General features: G+C 39.3%; 2 protein-coding genes across 2 annotated transcripts; both read right to left on the bottom strand.

The window, feature by feature from the left end:
• Nucleotides 1-2,399: 2,399 nt before the first annotated feature.
• Nucleotides 2,400-4,737, bottom strand: LOC130047303 (GATA zinc finger domain-containing protein 14-like). The gene is made up of 2 exons (XM_056141963.1): nucleotides 4,714-4,737; nucleotides 2,400-4,076 (listed from the first exon to the last, which is right to left on the bottom strand). The coding sequence occupies exons 1-2, from the start codon at nucleotides 4,735-4,737 to the stop codon at nucleotides 2,400-2,402; spliced, it is 1,701 nt and encodes a 566-aa protein (XP_055997938.1).
• Nucleotides 4,738-7,729: 2,992 nt separating this feature from the next.
• Nucleotides 7,730-13,370, bottom strand: LOC125647311 (G-protein coupled receptor 157-like). The gene is given in 6 exon segments (XM_048873991.2): nucleotides 7,730-10,040; nucleotides 10,654-10,830; nucleotides 11,269-11,462; nucleotides 12,751-13,056; nucleotides 13,059-13,201; nucleotides 13,360-13,370. Coding segments are annotated over 6 exon segments (1,074 nt in total). The 3' UTR covers nucleotides 7,730-9,797.
• Between the last annotated feature and the right edge of the window lie 7,350 nt (nucleotides 13,371-20,720).

Genomic DNA, 20,720 nt, shown 5'->3' with positions numbered 1-20,720 from the left:
TTTGAACACTCAGAAGGGCTACAACATTTAGGCCTATGCTCGGTGCTTTTAAAAATGGCCATTGAGCAGGGAGGAATCTTTATGGTGTCACACCTACTGTGAAACGGGACCTTAGGTTTTACGTTTTCATCCGAAGGACCGCCCCCATTTAGTCGCCTCTTACAACAAGCAAGGGTTACTGAGGACCTCAGTATTCTAACCCGGATCCCCACGGGATCTAATATGAATTGAATTTTAATAGCCACTTATTTGACCATGATTCCAATATAATTATGTAAGTCGTGTATTCAATAATGAAAATTGAAGTGAATTGTCATCAGCAAATCAACTACACATTGATAACATATTTACAGCAAATGCCGTAAACGCTGAGCATAGGCCTAAATCACCGGCAATGGTGACGTCTCCATGAGCAAAAAATTCTTGAGTGGTACGTTAAACAATATACAATCAATCAACGGCAACATATATCAAATAGGAGTGGTCCTAAAATACAACCCTGGGGTACTCCAGTAAAAATATCTAGTATTAATGAGAGTAGAACATTCTCATTTAATTAATTCTGAATGAATACAATACTGAAGGTCTAGAAAGTGTTATATAGATATTGAAAAAAAAATATTCTTTTCTTTCTTTTTTTTTTCTCTTTCTTTCTTTCTTTCTTTCTTGTGGTATGGAAAAACCTGATATTGCACCTTTTCATCGATTTGTAACAGCCTTGCCACAATCGACTTTTTCTGCATACGATTTAGATTAACATATTTCTGTAGTTTTAAATTATAATGAATAGCCACCTCAAAAATATTCCTAAGACATTTTCTCAACTTACTTGTGTCCAGACATACCTTCAGAGCTCCATTCGAATTGAAAGTAAATGCTGAGCGTTTGTCGAAGGAGCAATCACTACCTCGCTAGTGAGCTAGCTTTTCTACCGATTTGATAGAGTCTCTTGATTATGCAAGTTCAGCAACTGCAAGCGTGATCAGCACTTGGCTGGGTGACCGCTACACGTTAATTACAAAATGGTGGCAGCGTAGTGACTCTGGTGTTTGGTGGGCCTTCCCCAGGTAGAGTCTCTTCGGAGCTCTGGGACTTCGTGTCCATGTACGGACGTGGTTTCTTTCGGGGACGACGGGTGATTGTCGTTGGTAACGGCGGATGCCGTTGGTGAAGAGGTGTTAAACATTCAGAGGGAACTCACGCTATGCTTCGGGACGAAGCTTCCCCGGGCGGGGGGAAGTGTAGCGGTCAGTATAAGAGGGAACTTATACTGCCTCGCTAGTGAGCTAGCTTTTCTAGCGATGTGGTAGAGTCTCTCTATTGATCACGCAAGTTCAGCAACGGCGAACGTGATCAGCTCTTGGCGGGGTGACCGCTACACGTTACACGTGTACTCTTTTGTTTGTTTTGAAATCTAGTTCCCGCGGCAGAACAGATTCGTGGAACCAGAAAATGACAGTAGTAAGTAAATTTTGCTGAAGACTCACGAAGTTAAAAGACGTACGTATTACATGGTTTACCAGGGGTAACCCGCTGTAGCGCAGAATGCGTATACACAATGTACATGTACTAAAACACCACAGCAATAAACAACGCATGTTTGTGACAGGATATGCTCCCGAGTGTGCCCATTGCTGCCCTTGGCGAATACCCTGACCTTTATTGTCCACAGAGCTGTGGCCTTATATTTTATCAAGTAGAAGTCCCTATCTAGTATATTCAAAAGTCATGACCAAGGTCAAAGTGACGTCAACATGCCAAGAAATTCCTAGCAAAATCTCCGGTGTAGAAAAACCGTTATAAATCAGTGACCGCAATTAAGAGATAAGCGACGGCTACTTTTAATCAGCATGTAATATGCATGTAATATGGTCCTATTGAAGCCAACGAATTCAAGACCGGACGGGATTTCTTGGCATGAACTAAGTAACATAAATACAGCCGGAGTACATGAACACATAATCGTATAATTTAAAACTGGTACGTCGGTGCGTCTGTTGCCTGTATTGGAAGCGATGGTTTCTCGTTTCAGTGACGTAAAATCTGAGGTTTTACTTAGACTGGAAGGAAAGGGGTTCCTGTTCCGTATTTGGGAAGATTGTATCATTAGGAAGACTGGTGTGAAAAGTACATCGTTAAAAATCATCGTGGGATTATAATGTTACAGTTTCAAAGATTATATATACACCATCCCACTTTTAGCGGGATATAGCAAACATTTTTATGAATATGGTGATCATTTCTCCAAACAATCTTTCTTGGCAATTTTAGAACGGCGAGTCATAAACATCCTAAAGCTCTTTTATTCAATAGCATTAGCTTTTAAAAATATGATTATTTCAATTCTTGCCCACAAATCAATTATTGCTCTTGTCCACTGAATTGATGTGCGCATCGAATTATTTACTGCAATGATCAATTGATTTGATGCGCGCATCATAACTGAATTTCGATGTGTCCGTTGTTGGTGTTGAGATGTGTCTGTTGTTGGTGTTGAGATGTGTATGTTGTTGGTGTTGAGATGTACCTGTTGTTGGTGTTGAGATGTGTCTGTTGTTGGTGTTGAGATGTGTCTGTTGTTGGTGTTGAGATGTGTTCGTTGTTGGTGTTGAGATGTGCCTGTTGGTGTTGAGATGTGTCTGTTGTTGGTGTTGAGATATGTCTGGTGTTGGTGTTGAGATGTGTCTGTTGTTGTTGGTGAGATGTGTGTTGTTGGTGAGATGTGTCTGTTGTTGGTGTTGAGATGTGTTAGTTGTTGGTGTTGAGATGTGTCTGTTGTTGAGATGTGTCTGTTGTTTGTGTTGAGATGTGCCTGTTGTTGTTGGTGAGATGTGTCTGTTGTTGGTGTTGAGATGTGTCTGTTGTTGGTGTTGAGATGTGTTAGTTGTTGGTGTTGAGATGTGCCTGTTGTTGTTATGTGTCTGTTGTTTGTGTTGAGATGTGTCTGTTGTTGTTGGTGAGATGTGTGTTGTTGGTGAGATGTGTCTGTTGTTGGTGTTGAGATGTGTCTGTTGTTGGTGTTGAGATGTGTTAGTTGTTGGTGTTGAGATGTGCCTGTTGTTGTTATGTGTCTGTTGTTTGTGTTGAGATGTGTCTGTTGTTGTTGGTGAGATGTGTGTTGTTGGTGAGATGTGTCTGTTGTTGGTGTTGAGATGTGCCTGTTGTTGGTGTTGATATGTTCGTTGTTGTTGAGATGTGTCTGTTGTTGTTGGTGAGATGTGTCTGTTGTTGTTGGTGAGATATGTGTTGTTGGTGAGATATGTCTGTTGTTGGTGTTGAGATGTGTTAGTTGTTGGTGTTGAGATGTGCCTGTTGTTGTTGAGATGTGTCTGTTGTTTGTGTTGAGATGTGTCTGTTGTTGTTGGTGAGATGTGTGTTGTTGGCGAGATGTGTCTGTTGTTGGTGTTGCGATGTGCCTGTTGTTGGTGTTGATATGTTCGTTGTTGTTGAGATGTGTCTGTTGTTGTTGGTGAGATGTGTCTGTTGTTGTTGGTGAGATGTGTGTTGTTGGTGAGATGTGTCTGTTGTTGGTGTTGAGATGTACCTGTTGTTGGTGTTGATATGTGTGTTGTTGGTGAGATGTGTCTGTTGTTGGTGTTGAGATGTGTCTGTTGTTGGTGTTGAGATGTGTCCGTTGTTGGTGTTGAGATGTGTCTGTTGTTGTTGAGATATGTCTGTTGTTGTTGAGATGTGTCCGTTGTTGGTGTTGAGATGTGTTTGTTGTTGGTGTTGAGATGTGTTAGTTGTTGGTGTTGATATGTATCTGTTGTTTGTGCTGAGATGTGTCTGGTGTTGGTGTTGAGATGTGTCTGTTGTTGGTGTTGAGATGTGTCTGTTGTTGGTGTTGAGATGTGTCTGTTGTTGGTGTTGAGATGTGCCTGTTGGTGTTGAGATGTGTCTGGTGTTGGTGTTGAGATGTGCCTGTTGTTGGTGTTGAGATGTGTCTGTTGTTGAGATGTGTCTGGTGTTGGTGTTGAGATGTGTCTGTTGTTGGTGTTGAGATGTGTATGTTGTTGGTGTTGTTGAGATATGTCTGTTGGTGTTGAGATGTGTCTGTTGTTGGTGTTGAGATGTGTCTGTTGTTAGTGTTAATATGTCTGTTGTTGGTGTTGAGATGTGCCCGTTGTTGGTGTTGAGATGTGTTCGTTTTGGCGTTGTGATGTGTCTGTGGGTGTTGACATATGTCTGCTGTTGGTGTTGATATGTGCCTGTTGGTGCTGAGATGTGTCAGTTGTTGGTGTTGAGATGTGTCTGTTGTTGTTGAGATGTGTCTATTGTTGTTGAGATGTGTCTGTTGGTGTTGACATATGTCTGCTGTTGGTGTTGAGATGTGTCTGTTGTTGATGAGATGTGTCTGTTGTTGTTGTTATGTGTCTGTTGTTGTTGAGATGTGTCTGTTGTTGGTGTTGAGATGTGTCTGTTGTTGAGATGTGTCTGTTGTTGAGATGTGTCTGTTGTTGTTGAGATGTGTATGTTGGTGTTGAGATGTGTCTGTTGTTGGTGTTGAGATGTGCCTGTTGGTGTTGAGATGTGTTTGTTGTTGTTATGTGTCTGTTGTTGGTGTTGAGATGTGTCTGTTGTTGTTGAGATATGTCTGTTGTTGTTGATATGTGTCTGTTGTTGGAGTTGAGATGTGTCTGTTGTTGGTGTTGAGATGTATCTGGTGTTGTTGATGAGATGTGTCTGGTGTTTGTGTAGTTTTTATGTGCTTGCCATTTTTTCACTGTCAGCTAGCATCTTTTTTGATAGAATGAGGTTGTAATGAAGTTCTTTTGGATTTTGTGTAGGCAATAGAGAAAATGATAAATCGTAGAATAAATAAAAAGAAAATTTATTTAGCAATAAGATAAGAAATATAGAGATGTTTGAAAAACAAAGAAATCACACTTTCACATTCACACACCCATACTCTCTCACCGAGAAAGAAATATAAATTGGTATAATAAACCTGGCAATATTGACAATCAATATAACGTATAACTGTCAAGACAATTCAATAGTTAATACAACAAGTATGTCATTCCAGGCTGAAAATATAACTGGTAATAAATGTATTACATAATGGTTCGAATAGTCGCTAATTCCGCTATCTACAGAAAAGGTTAAACAGCAGTAAATTACGTTTTGTACAAATTTCTCAAATTCCTTTTTGATAAAATGTTAATTTACTGAAACACAATATGAAAGTTTGGCTACTCAGCACAATTCAATATAACGCCACGTCACACTTGACACCACCAGGCCTCCATACAGCGCAAACAACCCCTCCGCTTCCAGTCCCGGACTCACAGGTCTCTCACTGAACAACAATACTGGGTATAACGCCAACTTCGAACCAATGGCAACACTAGGCTCACAAAATAATTATTGCCAAGTCCACCACGTGGAACACCCATGTACAGTGCGGTCTCACGTGTTTTGATTCCCACGCCGAGCACCTACTGAAACGCTGAGAGTACTGCCTGATATGACCCAGATAGCTTCTTAAATCCCCTCTGCACTGAAATAGCAATTACTTAACCTAAAACCTATACACAAAGTGACTTGGGTAACAACAAAATAGAAAACACAATACACGAGAAAATTAACCCGAAAACCTCGCAAATATTTTCACACAAAAATAGCTTACCGGCTGGAGAAGACCTATGCCAACACAGTAAAATGTTTGTCTCTCTGCCTACCCATTACCCAGACTAACTTCTGGAATTCGCCAAGAAAAGACCCCTGCTGGACAGCATGAAAACGTGGCCGCACGCTTGACAAACAGCCGCTACTCTGACTGACCAAACCGGTATGCTAAAATAGCCTTATCGACCAACACTCACACTATGGAAACACCTTACAAGCATAAACAACTATTTACAGAAAACACCACAAAAAACTAACTAAAATGAAAATTAACTTCATCACAGAGGTCCATCAGGCTCTCCTGCAAATACATAACCTTCCCCACGCGACACTTCTCCGAGGTATTGGATGGATACCGGACGCCGAAAGATCAAAAAGTTCTCAAGGGTGTCGATTATATATGGGACTCATGCGTATTGGTTGGCAGCTCATCCAGAAAGAAATTGATTCCCTATCTAAATTCCCTAAGAAATTGAAAAAGCTATTGGTGGTAACCGATTTTACAGTTTTTGTGTCCTAGATATCTGCTTTGCAATACGGTACTATGCCTATTCAACAGATTAATCTCGAGAACATGTTAATGACTGCCGGGTACTAATACATGTACAGAATATATAATTACCAGAATTGAAATACAGTAGTGTATGTAGAACAAGAGTACCGCAAACGGTACAATATACGTCCGTCAGACAGTGAAATTCAACAAACGGTACAATATACGTCCGTCAGACAGCGAAATTCAATAAACGGTACAATATACGTCCGTCAGACAGTGAAATTCAACAAACGGTACAATACACGTCCGTCAGACAGTGAAATTCAACAAACGGTACAATATACGCCCGTCAGACAGCGAAATTCAACAAACGGTACAATATACGCCTGTCAGACAGCGAAATTCAACAAACGGTACAATATACGCCAATCGGACAGTGAAATTCAACAAACGGTACAATATACGTCCGTCAGACAGCGAAATTCAACAAACGGTACAATATACGCCAATCGGACAGTGAAATTCAACAAACGGTACAATATACGTCCGTCAGACAGCGAAATTCAACAAACGGTACAATATACGTCCGTCAGACAGTGAAATTCAACAAACGGTACAATATACGCCTGTCAGACAGCGAAATTCAACAAACGGTACAATATACGCCAATCGGACAGTGAAATTCAACAAACGGTACAATATACGTCCGTCAGACAGCGAAATTCAACAAACGGTACAATATACGTCCGTCAGACAGTGAAATTCAACAAACGGTACAATATACGTCCGCCGGACAGTTAAATTCAACAAACGGTACAATATACGCCCATCAGACAGCGAAATTCAACAAACGGTACAATATACGTCCGTCGGACAGTGAAATTCAACCTGGAAGAATATTGTGCACTCTGAATTGATACAACACACATTCTGAATAGAAAAGCCTTTAATAAAGTGGGTCATGGTGCACCAAACCATCTGACATGTGAACTGATTATGTATTTCTCTGAGAGTGAGGTTGTGACAAAATGTCTGTGCAATATCTATCTATGATGATAAAAACCCAAGGAAACCATTTGATCTACTTTTAGCCCCAAAGTAGGTCATGGTGCACCAATTAAGTTGAAATGTTTGAAATGTGAACCGATTACGTATTTCTCTGAGAGGGAGGTTGTGACTAATAGAGCAATAACTGTGACCATACCAAAAATAATCTGGAAAACTGTTTGGCCTACTTCTACCCCTAAAGTACTGTCGGTCAAGGATGGACCAATCCAGCTGAAATGCACACTGAACTTGTATTCCTCTGAGAGGAAGCCTTTGACTAAATATCAGGGCAATATGAATATTTGTATCCGTAATGAAAAAAAAACCGGGAAACTTTGACCTATTTTTAGCTCAAAAGTAGGTCAAGGATGGACCAATCCAGCTGAAATGCAAACTGAACTTGTATTCCTCCGAGAAGAAGCTTACGTGTAAATTTCAGCGCAATATCTGTATTCGTAATGAAAAAAGCCCGGAAAACTGTTTGACCTACTTTTAGTCCAAATGTAGGTCACGGACGGACGGACCAATCCAGCTGAAATTCAAACTGAACTTGTTTAATTTGATTTGAACGTATTTTATTGTATATAATATATACAAAAGGATCAGAAGCAAGTTCTTACAACTTACGAGTTCTTCTCCTTATAATCTAATACATGTTACACAATTGTCATTAAAAATAATATACACAGAATACATAATGGTAAGTGTTCTATAGATAAACAATGGAATACGATATGATCAGCAACCAAATCTTTTGGTTTCATGAACATACGTCTGAACATAAGAGAAAATACAATTATTCAATTCAGTAGATAAGACATGCGTCTTTACGCATGCCACAAGAACATAATGGAGAATCAACAATATTGCGTTTATAAAGATCATAATTCAAAATACATGTACATATATGCCTCAGTTTGGTATGAATTATATTCAACAGACGAGAACCATATGAAAAGTATACAGGGGGGGGGGGGGGATTGCTGATATTAGAGCTAACGTTTTTACGAAACTGTTTAATTGAAGAAGCCAGTTGAATCTCTAAAAGCTAGTATAGGAAGGCCATAATTCGTGCCGCATATAATTGGACCTTCTCTAACAGATCGCTGTCATGTGAGTTACATCCATCCATAAGTATGTAGTTTAAATAAAAGACCTCTGTGCCAAACTCTATCAAATGCTTTAGATAGATCGCAGAAGACCATACAACAAGATTTTCCATCATCGATACTTTTTACAATGCTATGATAAGTCTCTAGTAATTGGAAAACTGTAGAATGACCAGGCAAAAATCCTGATTGATATTTGTAAAATAGATTATTTTTGTGAAAATAATTGTATACATGTTTAAAAATTATTCTTTCCATAACTTTGCTAACACAACTTAAAAGGGACACTGGTCTATAATTGCATGACAAAGACGCGTCTTCCTCTTTAAAAAGAGGTAAAACATGAGCCACTTTCCAGCATCTTGGAAAGGATTTTTCACGCAGAGATTTATTGAAAGGCATACAGAGTGGTATAGAAATAGTGTGCATTGTTAATTTCAGTATTCTATTATGACTTACATGTATGATATCGGGCCCAAAAGCCTTGTTTACGAGGAGAGTGGAAATTATATCTCTAACTTCTTGATCGATAAAAATATCATTAAGACTGTCATTGCATAAGGAGTATAAGTTTGGTAGATTTTGGCCTGTGTCGTTGATATTTGATATTGAAGAAAAATATCTATTCAATACTTCTATTTTTTTCTTTATCTGAAAACGCTAGCATATTGATACCATTATCGGAAATAACTTGTATAGGCGGAATATCATTATTTGCTTTAACTTGAAAAACCTCTTTAATTAATTTCCAATATATTTTAGTATTATTTTTTGAGCGGTCGTTTAGATGTGTTGTTATTGTAGTAGTTAAGAATAGCATGTTTTTTCATGTTATTGACCTTATTTCGAACTCTCCTATAATTTATCCAGTGCTTTTCCTTTTTTTTTGATTTTATTGCTTTTTGAGTGTTTCTAGTTCGGATTGCTTTCCTTAACATGGAATCGAACCACTGAACTTGTAAACCTCCAAGAGGAAGCCGTTGACTACATTTCAGGGCAATATATGTATCCATAATGAAAAAAGCCCGGAAAACTGGTTGACCTACTTTTAGTTTTAATGTAGGTCACGGACGGACGGACCAATCCAGCTGAAATGAAAACTGAACTTGTACTCCTCTGAGAGGAAGCTTACGTGTAAATTTCAGGGCAATATCTGTATCTGTAAGAAAATAAGTCCAGAAACTATTTGACCTACTTATAGCCCTAAAGTAGGTCAAGGATAGACCAATCCAGCTGAAATGCAAACTCCTACAATTCTAGAGAGAGAAATTGTGATTAAATTTCAAAGTTGTACATGCATATGTTACGGGAAAAGTCCGGAAAACATGACACCGGACAGACGGACAACCAGCCAGCCAGACACGGACAGTGCCATAACATAATACTAATACTAGTGACGAGTGTATAAAGAACCACTCATTTTTTTTAAAACATACTTTTGCAGTAAGCGTACTTTATGAATTCGATAGTCTTCGCTTAGTTTAATTAACACTTCTGTCCCAATCGTAACTACTCGGCTATTTCCCTAACCCGGTTGCGGAAAATGACAAGCGCGTGGTCCGACTGACTTCTGTCCGTGCAGCAGTGTTTGGAGAAGGTAGTGTATCAACAGCTGATGTACGGGGTTGTTGGGGATTCTCAGTGGACTGTGCAAATTTCTGACGCAGACAAACGACAGAATACACCTTTCCCCTCACCTTGTCCGTCAACGCACAGTAAAGGATAAAATTGGCAAATCCCTGGGAACTATCGCCGATGCCCTGAAAAAATCCGCAAAAATAGTTGTACTTTCACATTTTGTCTAATAAAGAAAACTGCACTTTTCCGATAGAGAACTTTCATTTGTGTTTAGAACAAGCCCCTTCTCGTGTGGGTTTTTATCCATTCAGAACAAGCCCCTTCTCGTGTGGGTTTTTATCCATTCAGAATAAACCCCTTCTCGTGTGGGTTTTTATCCATGCAGATATCTATGACGGCCGATGATCTGTTTTGATACTGTAGTTATCTTTATTTTTACTGCAGTTTAATCTTCGCTACTTTTACTATCGAACAAAGTTGTGATATTAAATCTTGAATGAATACAAACTCTAGCTAGCCACCACCTTTATATAGAATGGACATTTAAAAACCCACCATGAATTAAAAAGGTTTGCAAAAACGGGTATAAACAAAATAAAATCCTGACAAAAACCAGCACTAAATATAAAGCTGTATACATGTATATATATATATATATATATATATATATATATATATATATATCCAATTCTCAAAAAATTGTGTCCTGGCGATTTTGCAACAACGGCGTTTCTGTTTTTACCGATTTTGATTTGAATACAGGACCTTCTATCTCTTCACACTAGCTACGCAGACCTGTAGGTACGATATCCATGGAGCGTCATAATGAGCCAGATTATACAGCAGAAATCGAAGCGTCCCCCACACCCTGAGAACGATGAAAACAACCGGGACAAACGTTAGCTTGAGGTTTGCTTCTTGTAGAGCAGCCTTCCGAGATTTCTTTTTACTTTTTGCTAAACTTTTATTTGCCTGAAATGATTTCAATCAATGTTACTGCGAACTCAATACTTAATTTTTATATTTTTTAAAAATCTTCGATTTACAGTGTGCACAATTGAGGTCTGGTATCGCTACATCCTTGCATCGCCACCTCGAACTTTTTAAAATAGTGGTGGGTATTTTAAAAAAACATATCCCCACTAAACTTGTCTGATCTATATCGTGTCAATGGCGATCATGACTTATAAGACCCCGGATCTAAAAAAAAAAAAACCAAAAAACAAAAAAACCCAAAAAACTCGACTTTAACTTATGATGCCGAGGGCTTCGCTAAGGAACTATTGCTACATATTCTAAAATGCATTCGGTTTGTCATGACTTGGTCTTAAACCTACATCCTGCTGACGAAGTACTGACTGAACCACCGCGGCAGTCCGATCTGGACCACTCTTCCACCTTTATACTTGCATGTTTGAGCAGGAAACATCGGACGACAGTGTACATGATTATGGTCAGAAGGTAGGCGGACATCTCCCATGCCTTTCCGGTAAAGAACTGCCAGAATAAAATGGCAGGCGTGTTCGGATCAATCCAGCACCAACTGGCGATGTTTTTGTCGTAACCGATCACGTCCAGTGACAGGGTCAAAACGGCAACCAGTCCTATAAAATGGCATAGCATAGTTAACATATCGTACCGTGTCATACCATACCAAACCGCACCGTGTCATACCATGTCATGATACTCCATACCGCACCATTCCATGAAGAAATTAAACCTATCGAATAGCATCACACACACGCACACACACACCTGGCTTCTACATTCGGAATGAAATATAATTCTGCTAAATCCCCCTATATCGTGAAGATTCATATAACCTTGTAAATTGACAGCAGATACGACAAACTGTAATATTCTTTTGATTGTAAAACGCCATTGTCGCTAACCATGCTTACCAAGTTCGGGTCTCAGGACTAGACTTAGTCTAAATTTCGAATTCAGCCAACCTTTGAAATAATTTTCATAAACAAATAAAATTGTAAATGATAATTTTAATAACTGTACTAAATAATCTTTAAGGTATAAGTAATCAAAATTGTTCACTTTTAATTGCCGAGCGTTTGGCAAAGGATCAACCACTACCCATGTTTGACCCGGTCAAGGTACGATTAGGGGGTCAAACCCACGACATCCCGGCTCGGTCACGAAACGAACAATTTAACCACTGGGCCACTGCGACTGCAAGTTGTGTTTCATTCTATTTTTGTGAAATATTTTCATGATAATGTTTCAACGAAGAAATTTGTAATCATTTTATTCTGTTGCAAATTCAAGCTTGAAAAAGTAAAATATTGCACATAATTATAACTTTGACGTTACCATCTCAGTGGGTGATAAAATAAACCAAATATGCATATAAAGTATTTTCGTGTTTATCCAACCGTCGATTGTGTTTTATTATACATGTCTATTTTTTTTATTTACTATATGATTGTAAATACAAACAAATTCAAACATGATAGAAAAAAAATAAAATATAACAGAACATTTTCACAAAGTAGTGAAGAATTCCTCGAACTAATACACATATCTTATTAAAATTGCAAACTCTTGGATGTATGTGACTGAAGTTCAAATATGAAATGACTGTTTTCAAAGATATACAAATTGCGCATGTACTAGTGCAAGATGTAGTTTGAGTTGGCACATCAATGAACTGTGTAAATTTAGTACCTGTAGTTTGAGTCAATGAACTGTGTAAATTTAGTACCTGTAGTTTAAGTTGGCACATCAATGAACTATGTAAATCTAGTACCTGTAGTTTGAGTTGGCACATCAATAAACTATGTAAATGATACTGGTATTCCTGACTTTTTACGACAGTCCAAAGGACTATGTAGACACACACAAATGATAAAGTAAAGAAAACGAAAAATTGCACTTTACCTGGAACTGACCACGCAATAATGTAGAATACTTTCATATGTGTCCGAGCGAACGAGGGCGCGTTCCACAGGATGCTCTTCATTAAACTCACACCAATTATTATCATCCAAAGAAAAGAACTAATGCTTGAAAAAATGGTTATAATAGCGTGAAGCCGACAGAAGTCCATGCTCTGGTACACGGAACGACAGGTTGTCCCGGCTCGACAGAGCAACCAGACAACACCAAGAATGTTACCAAACGCGGTTAAAACGTCCATAAGACTCAGATACACCAACAACTCTCTCCCACAGGTGCGGAGATCCTAAACCATACGTATATGGCAATGATTCCAATACCCCCCAAAATAGACAATGAAGATGACAGTGCTGTTAGAACAGAATATATTTCGTTCCTAATCGTGAACTGGAAAAATACTTGGTCGGTTGTGTTCGACATGACTTTTCGAACTCTGTGGAACGATTGCCAGGATTTGGTGTATTAAGTTATTTTGTATCTACTCGGAATAAAAATTAATAAAACTTCAGGCATATCTAAATGTAATTTTATTGACAGAAATGAGGTTGATACACCTCGAGTAATTACGAATCAAAAACCAACTAATTAAACCTGTGAAACATCGCGGTTGTCAAGCATCGTGTGGAAACAAATTATGTGGACAGATGGTCCTCTAGGTAGAGTATTAGGCTTCCCTGATTTAGAACCAGGATTGTGTTTCAGGGAATGTATCAGTCAGAGAGTCCTCCATTAGGATTGAGTGTGTTGTTGACAGCTCCTGGCAACTGACCAGTACATGATTGGATCAAAACTTGTCAATTTGCATCCGGATACAAACATATTCAAAACGTCAAGCTCTGTTTTAATAGTAAATCCCCAAAATTACTTTAAAATACCATACTCATTCATCAACAAATGTATTTTATCTAGAAATGCTATACAAAAATAGATCTAGAATATATACATGTATATGTGTATATAAATGTACACATGTATGTTTATACAATTTATATATAATCATACCTGTCTACTTGTTATAGTAATATCTAATGCTGAGTAAACTGATGAACATTATGGATATGTTGGGCCTTTGCAAAGTACTATAATTCTATCTGTGCCAATAAATATTTGCATCCCCGGGTTTGACATTTACATTACAACAACAAAACACACCCAAACACATTGTCATTGAAAATCACCTACTTACAATTTGTAAATACAAAACATGTACTAGATCTACAACTGCATAGAATCTACCCGATTTTCAATATTTTAATGCCAAGCACCTCACTGTCTTTTTAGACCTTTATCGAACATACCAATTAAGAACTGGCGCTTTGTTTTTCTCGAATCTCAGGTTGGAAAATTTCAACGGCTTTACTGTTGTATTTAACATTGTTTCGAAGCACATTTACCAAGAGTATACTCTATAGATTAAATGAAAACTAATATAGTGTTAAACTCATCGAAGCACAGTTACCACGAACAAACTCTATAGATAATGATTATTAATAAAGTAAAAACTAATATAGCGTTAAACCCAAAGGGTAGTGTATTTCATACGACGGATACTAAAAATGTAGTTAGTTTCCCCTGAATTCTGTATTTTTTTTATTTACACGCTATTCACAAGTTACTGCGATGGAATACTTGGACGAAAATGATGTTGCCCATAGATGTCGAGTTTTTTAAAATTAGAATTTGATTTTGTTTATACAAACCCACAGCATCGATACGAAAGACTGAATATAAATAACACCCTCGTTTCCACAGAAATTATTACTGACAGGTTAGTTATTCCTTGTCTTGTCTACATGCATATTTGATAATGATTTCCATATCTGAATGATGGTAAAGGGAAATAGTCTAAGAAGGACAACTGAAGATAAAGAATCGCATGATATAGGTGGGCGTTATCTATCATTTTAAATTCAAATCAAAGGTCAAATAAAATATAAATCAGAAAACATGTTTCCCAACAATTTCAACAATGTCGCGAAATAGGTTGCGGAGTTCATGGAATATGTGTATCCACACGCGAATAGACGGCTCTGAAACCCTGGTCTATATATCCACACGCGAATAGACGGCTCTGAAACCCTGATCTATATATCCACACGCGAATAGACGGCTCTAAAATCCTGGTCTATATATCCACACGCGAATAGACGACTCTAAAACCCTGGTCTATATATCCACACGCGAATAGACGGCTCTAAAACCCTGGTCTATATATCCACACGCGAATAGACGACTCTAAAACCCTGGTCTATATATCCACCGCGAATAGACGGCTCTAAAACCCTGGTCTATATATCCACACGCGAATAGACGGCTCTAAAACCCTGGTCTATATATCCACACGCGAATAGACGACTCTAAAACCCTGGTCTATATATCCACACGCGAATAGACGGCTCTAAAACCCTGGTCTATATATCCACACGCGAATAGACGGCTCTAAAACCCTGGTCTATATATCCACACGCGAATAGACGGCTTTAAAAGTGCCTTTTAGTTGCAAGTGACAAGTATAATGGATTTCTATGGAAACGAAACAGAATACACACAGAGAATGTAAATATAAGACAACGATAAGATGAACAACTTTTTTTTCCAAATCGGTATTCAAAAATAGTTTTCGAAAATAGTTTTGACGTTTTACATTTCAAAATCACAATAATCTTTGTTCAAAGAATTAATACATGTATAGGCATTTAAAACACATGTTTATTTTACACGTGTAGTTACACTACTAATGATATGTCTGATGGGTAGTCGGACGTTTCGGACCAAAGACACTTCGGCCCAAAAGTTGGACACTTCGACCCAGACGTTTCGGCCCACAAATATACCGTGAGTAGTTGTACGAGGGTTGTTCGATATGTAATGTGTATTGTACGATATCTCAAAAGCATTCGACTCAAATAGTGAAATGAACATTACATCCCTTCAAAGTATTTTCCGCGGTTTGAAATACATAATTTTAATCTCTGAATCCGATTCTGAAAATGCGTCACGGTACGCTGATTTAGGTAGACCTCTGAGGCACTGACTGATGGCTGAGCCAAGGGCTTGTCGGAACTTGTAACGACCAGATAAGAACTTTTTAAGATTTGGAAAAAGGAAAAAATCGCATGGGGCTAGATCTGGAGAGTATGGTGGGTGTGGCAAGACGGTAACCTTCTCCGACTTCAAAAATTGCTTCACAAACTCAGATGTATGTGATGGAGCATTATCATAAAGTAGACGAACATGCCTAAATCCTGACACAGGGCGTTGTTTATGATAATATTTCTTAAGCTTTTTTAGTATAACATCTCGGTAATACCGACCTGTAACAATTTTGCCCTTCGGCACCGGAATTTGTACTGCTATACCATCACATGAGAAGAATATGCAATAAAGAACCTTCTTTGTGCTTATGGGTCTTTTGGCAACTACGGGCATTCTACCGTGTTTAGTTAGCCATATTTTGTTTCCAATTTGTCTTACTGGTTGAAATTAGTGAACCCATGTTTCGTCATCAGTAACAATGTTTGCAAATTGTCTTTGATTGAATTTGGAAAACAATCTGAGCAATTGCTTAGCGGTTTGTACTCGTGCCCGTTTTTGGTCATCTGTCAATACATGAGGTATCCATCTGGCAGAAATCTTTCGTACTTTCAAAATACGCTTCAAAATGAAATGCACCCGCGATAGTGATATGCCAACAGCTTTGGCAATATCACGAATCGTGTGTCTGCCATCACTTTCAATTATTTCCCTGACTTTTGAGATATTTGCCTTGCCTGTTACAGCCACAGGTCGGCCAGATTTTTTTGCATCTTTGACGGACTCTGCGTCAGCTAGAAATTTCTTTCTCCACCTACGAACTGTCTCACAAGATACCTTATCAGACCCATAAACTTCCCCCAATTCAGTAAAAATCTGCATTATCCAATGACCGAGTTTTGTGCGAACTTTTATATAAGCTCTAATTTCTTCAATATTCTCAACCCGTTTCCCAACCATTTTTATAACAGTGGTCAAAGACTGGCTTTATTGAAATGACTAACAGTTTAAAACTATGTGGAGCTGAAGGCTCGTGTTTATAACGTTGGAAAGGTATTGAATAGAGCTATTCACAAGTATCATCATCCTCGAAATCGTGCAAAGCGTTATTGCGCTGTGGTACAATACACATTACATATCGAACAGGACCTCGTATACATCACCTACATACTTTCATGCATGTCATAAGGAAAGTGGGAAGGGGGCGGGGGACTAATATAAGTAACTTTGTCCAGTGAAGGGGCGGGGTACTGATATAAGTGACATAGTCCGGTGAAGGGGGCGGGGGACTGATATAAGTGACTTAGCCTGATGAAGGGGGCGGGGGACTGATATAAGTGACATAGTCCGGTGAAGGGGGCGGGGGACTGATATAAGTGACTTAGTCTGGTGAAGGGGGCGGGGGACTGATATAAGTGACTTAGCCTGATGAAGGGGGCGGGGGACTGATATAAGTGACATAGTCCGGTGAAGGGGGCGGGGGACTGATATAAGTGACATAGTCCGGTGAAGGGGGCGGGGTACTGATATAAGTGACATAGTCCGGTGAAGGGGGCGGGGTACTGATATAAGTGACATAGTCCGGTGAAGGGGGCGAGGGACTGATATAAGTGACATAGTCTGGTGAAGGGGGCGAGGGACTGATATAAGTGACATAGTCCGGTGAAGGGGGCGGGGGACTGATATAAGTGACATAGTCCGGTGAAGGGGCTGATATAAGTGACATAGTCTGGTGAAGGGGCGGGGGACTGATATAAGTGACTTAGTCTGGTGAAGGGGACAGGGGACTGATATAAGTGAGATAGTCTGATGAAGGGGGCAGGGGACTGATATAAGTGACATAGTCTGGTGAAGGGGGCGGGGTACTGATATAAGTGACATAGTCTGGTGAAGGGGGCGGGGTACTGATATAAGTGACATAGTCCGGTGAAGGGGGCGGGGTACTGATATAAGTGACATAGTCCGGTGAAGGGGGCGGGGGACTGATATAAGTGACATAGTCCGGTGAAGGGGCGGGGGACTGATATAAGTGACATAGTCCGGTGAAGGGGGCGGGGTACTGATATAAGTGACATAGTCTGGTGAAGGGGACAGGGGACTGATATAAGTGACATAGTCTGGTGAAGGGGGCGGGGGACTGATATAAGTGACATAGTCTGGTGAAGGGGGCGGGGGACTGATATAAGTGACTTAGTCTGGTGAAGGGGCTGATATAAGTGGCATAGTCTGATGGAGGGGGCTGATATAAGTGACATGGTTTGATGAAGGGGGCTGATATAAGTGAGATAGTCTGATGAAGGGGGCAGGGGACTGATTTAAGAGACTTAGTCTGATGAAGGGGTCGGGGGACTGATATAAGTGACTTGGTCCTGTGTTTTCTTTTCTTTTTAAATTGAGAGGACGGTTTTTCTCATATTGTACACAGCCATTGAATGTCAAATATTTCTATATCAAACAATTTTAAGAAAAATCCTATGTTTGGAAAATAATATCTTTGGTTGAAGATTAAATTTACAATTTCATGCATTCCCTATATAATTTGATATGAATGAAAAGAAATGGTAATAAAATGGGACCCATGATATTGTTCGATTTTTTGGCAAACTAAACGGGCAATCTCTTTGTACTTATTACAGTTGTTGAAGATAAAGCATTATCAAGTCAAACAAATTTTGGAGAAGATAAAGAATGTATGTTTGAAAGTTATATCAGAGTGGCTTATTTGTAGCTTTTCAGACAACAGTGTGACGCGTTGTTTTCTTGATATTTTACGTTTCTAATCCTGTCATGACTCGTTCCCATTTGCAACTACCTTCATCACGTATTTTTGGTATATATATGGATAACTTTTCTGCACTCAAGGTACGAAAAAGGCTGGTTGTAAAATAATTTAAGTACACTGTATCTAATAAAACTGAATTTGAATGTACATTATTGAAACTTTGTTTAAAAAAAGATTAATGTCATTTTAGGGGGAGGGGGTAGGCCAAGTACTTATAACTTTTATATATTTAGGCCTAATGCATTATATATAAGTTTTATCATATGCGCAAACATGTTTATTTGATAAGCTTTGAATAGCTTTCATTCGACAAGGTAATACTATATAGCAAGCTGTTTTACTATTTAGATATATAATTATCTTAGAGAGATATCTCTTCAAACTAATGAGATATATCTTTAACGAAGAGGTAATTTATCTTAAAGCTAGAGATATATATATCTTTAACGAAAAAGTAATTTATCTTAAAGCTTTATTTAGTTTGAAGAGATATATCTCTAAGATAATTATATATACTACTCAAAATTTGATAAGGATCACTAGGTTATATGTGTGTAATTTACCACTAACATAGCAAAAGACATAAATTTGACTCAGAAACGTGTTTACTCAGATTATGAATGAAAATTCATGAACGGCATGAACTTTTATCAATACGGAATGCTTGAAATCTGATAACAACACCAAAAGGCATTTCATTACAAAAAGTTAACAGCAAACCAGAGAAAGAATTACACAGTTTTTGGGGATAGTCCTTCATTACACTTAGTCGATGAAGTGTCAATACCGGGTATGGCCTCCACTGGCATCAATGACGGCTTGACAACGTTGAGCCATGCTGTCAATAAGCACCCATATGTTTCCAATGGGAAGGTTGTTCCACTCTTCCACGAGGGCGTTTCCGAGCTCTGCCAAAGTCGTGGGTTGTGTTCTACGGCGTGAAAGGGCAACCTGCAGCATGTTCCATACATGCTCAATCGGGTTCAAGTCCGACGAGCGCGCTGGCCAGTCCATACGGACAATTGTCTCCTGCTGAAGGTACTGCTCCACCACCCTGGCGCGATGAGGACGGGCGTTATCATCCATCAGGATGAACGCAGGGCCAACAGCACCAGCGTAGGGTCTGACGTAAACATCGAGGATCTCATCCCGGTACCGCACCCCCGTCATTGTTCCTCTCTCCAGGACATGAAGATCTGTTATTCCATCCCTGCTGATTCCACCCCAGACCATGATGGAACCACCACCATAACGGTCATGTTCACTGATGTTGGCATCATGGAAACGTTCACGTTGTCGTCGCCACACTCGATGCCTCCTGTCTATAAAGTCCAAACAATACCTGGACTCATCGGTGAACAGAACTTGAACCCAATCGTTCTATGTCCAAGTGACATGATCTTCAGCCCAGTCCAATCGCTCCCGCTGGTGTCGAACAGTCAGAGGGACTCGAACACATGCCCTTCTCGAGTTGAGACCTGCATTGTGAAACCGATTCCGTATCGTCTGAGTGAACACATTCACCCCCGAGGCGTTCAGGAGGTCGTTACGTAGGCTGGTTGCTGTCCAGAAGGGATGGCGTCGTGTCTGAAGAGCCACAAAATGGTCTTGGCGTTGGGTTGTCGACCTCTGACGACCACCCCCATGTCGGTGTGCTGCTGTACCAAAAGTTTGCTGTCGGTTCCAGGCCCTGTTTACAACGCTCTGGCTGACGTTTAGTGCATTTGCAACGTCACGTTGTGAATAGCCAGCGTCAAGCATTCCAATACATCTGCCCAGTTGTTCTGTCGTCAGGCGACGCCTTACACGTTGAGGGGGCATTGTGTTGATAAATGTAGTGTAAACACTCAAGTGAGTTTGAAATTTTAGAAATTTTGGAGTGAAAATCGTGCAATGGTAGCAAAAGCATAAACTGTGATGAGAAACGCATTTCCCATGGCATGAAATGCACGTGCAAGTTTGTTGAATACGTTTTTGATTTCAATTGGACATAATATTGCCAGTTATGCAGTTATTAATTTTTTAAACAGAAAAATATCTATGATCCTTATCAAATTTTGAGTAGTATATATCTAAATGCTAGAGAGATATATATCTTAGGTATCTCTTTCCATCACCGTCGCAAGCCACGGCTGAA

This window comes from Ostrea edulis, chromosome 6, assembly GCF_947568905.1.
Source record: "Ostrea edulis chromosome 6, xbOstEdul1.1, whole genome shotgun sequence".
Taxonomy (NCBI): Eukaryota; Metazoa; Mollusca; class Bivalvia; order Ostreida; family Ostreidae; genus Ostrea; species Ostrea edulis.
Note: the sequence above shows the minus strand (reverse complement) of the source record. Positions and strands in the feature narration are given on the sequence as shown.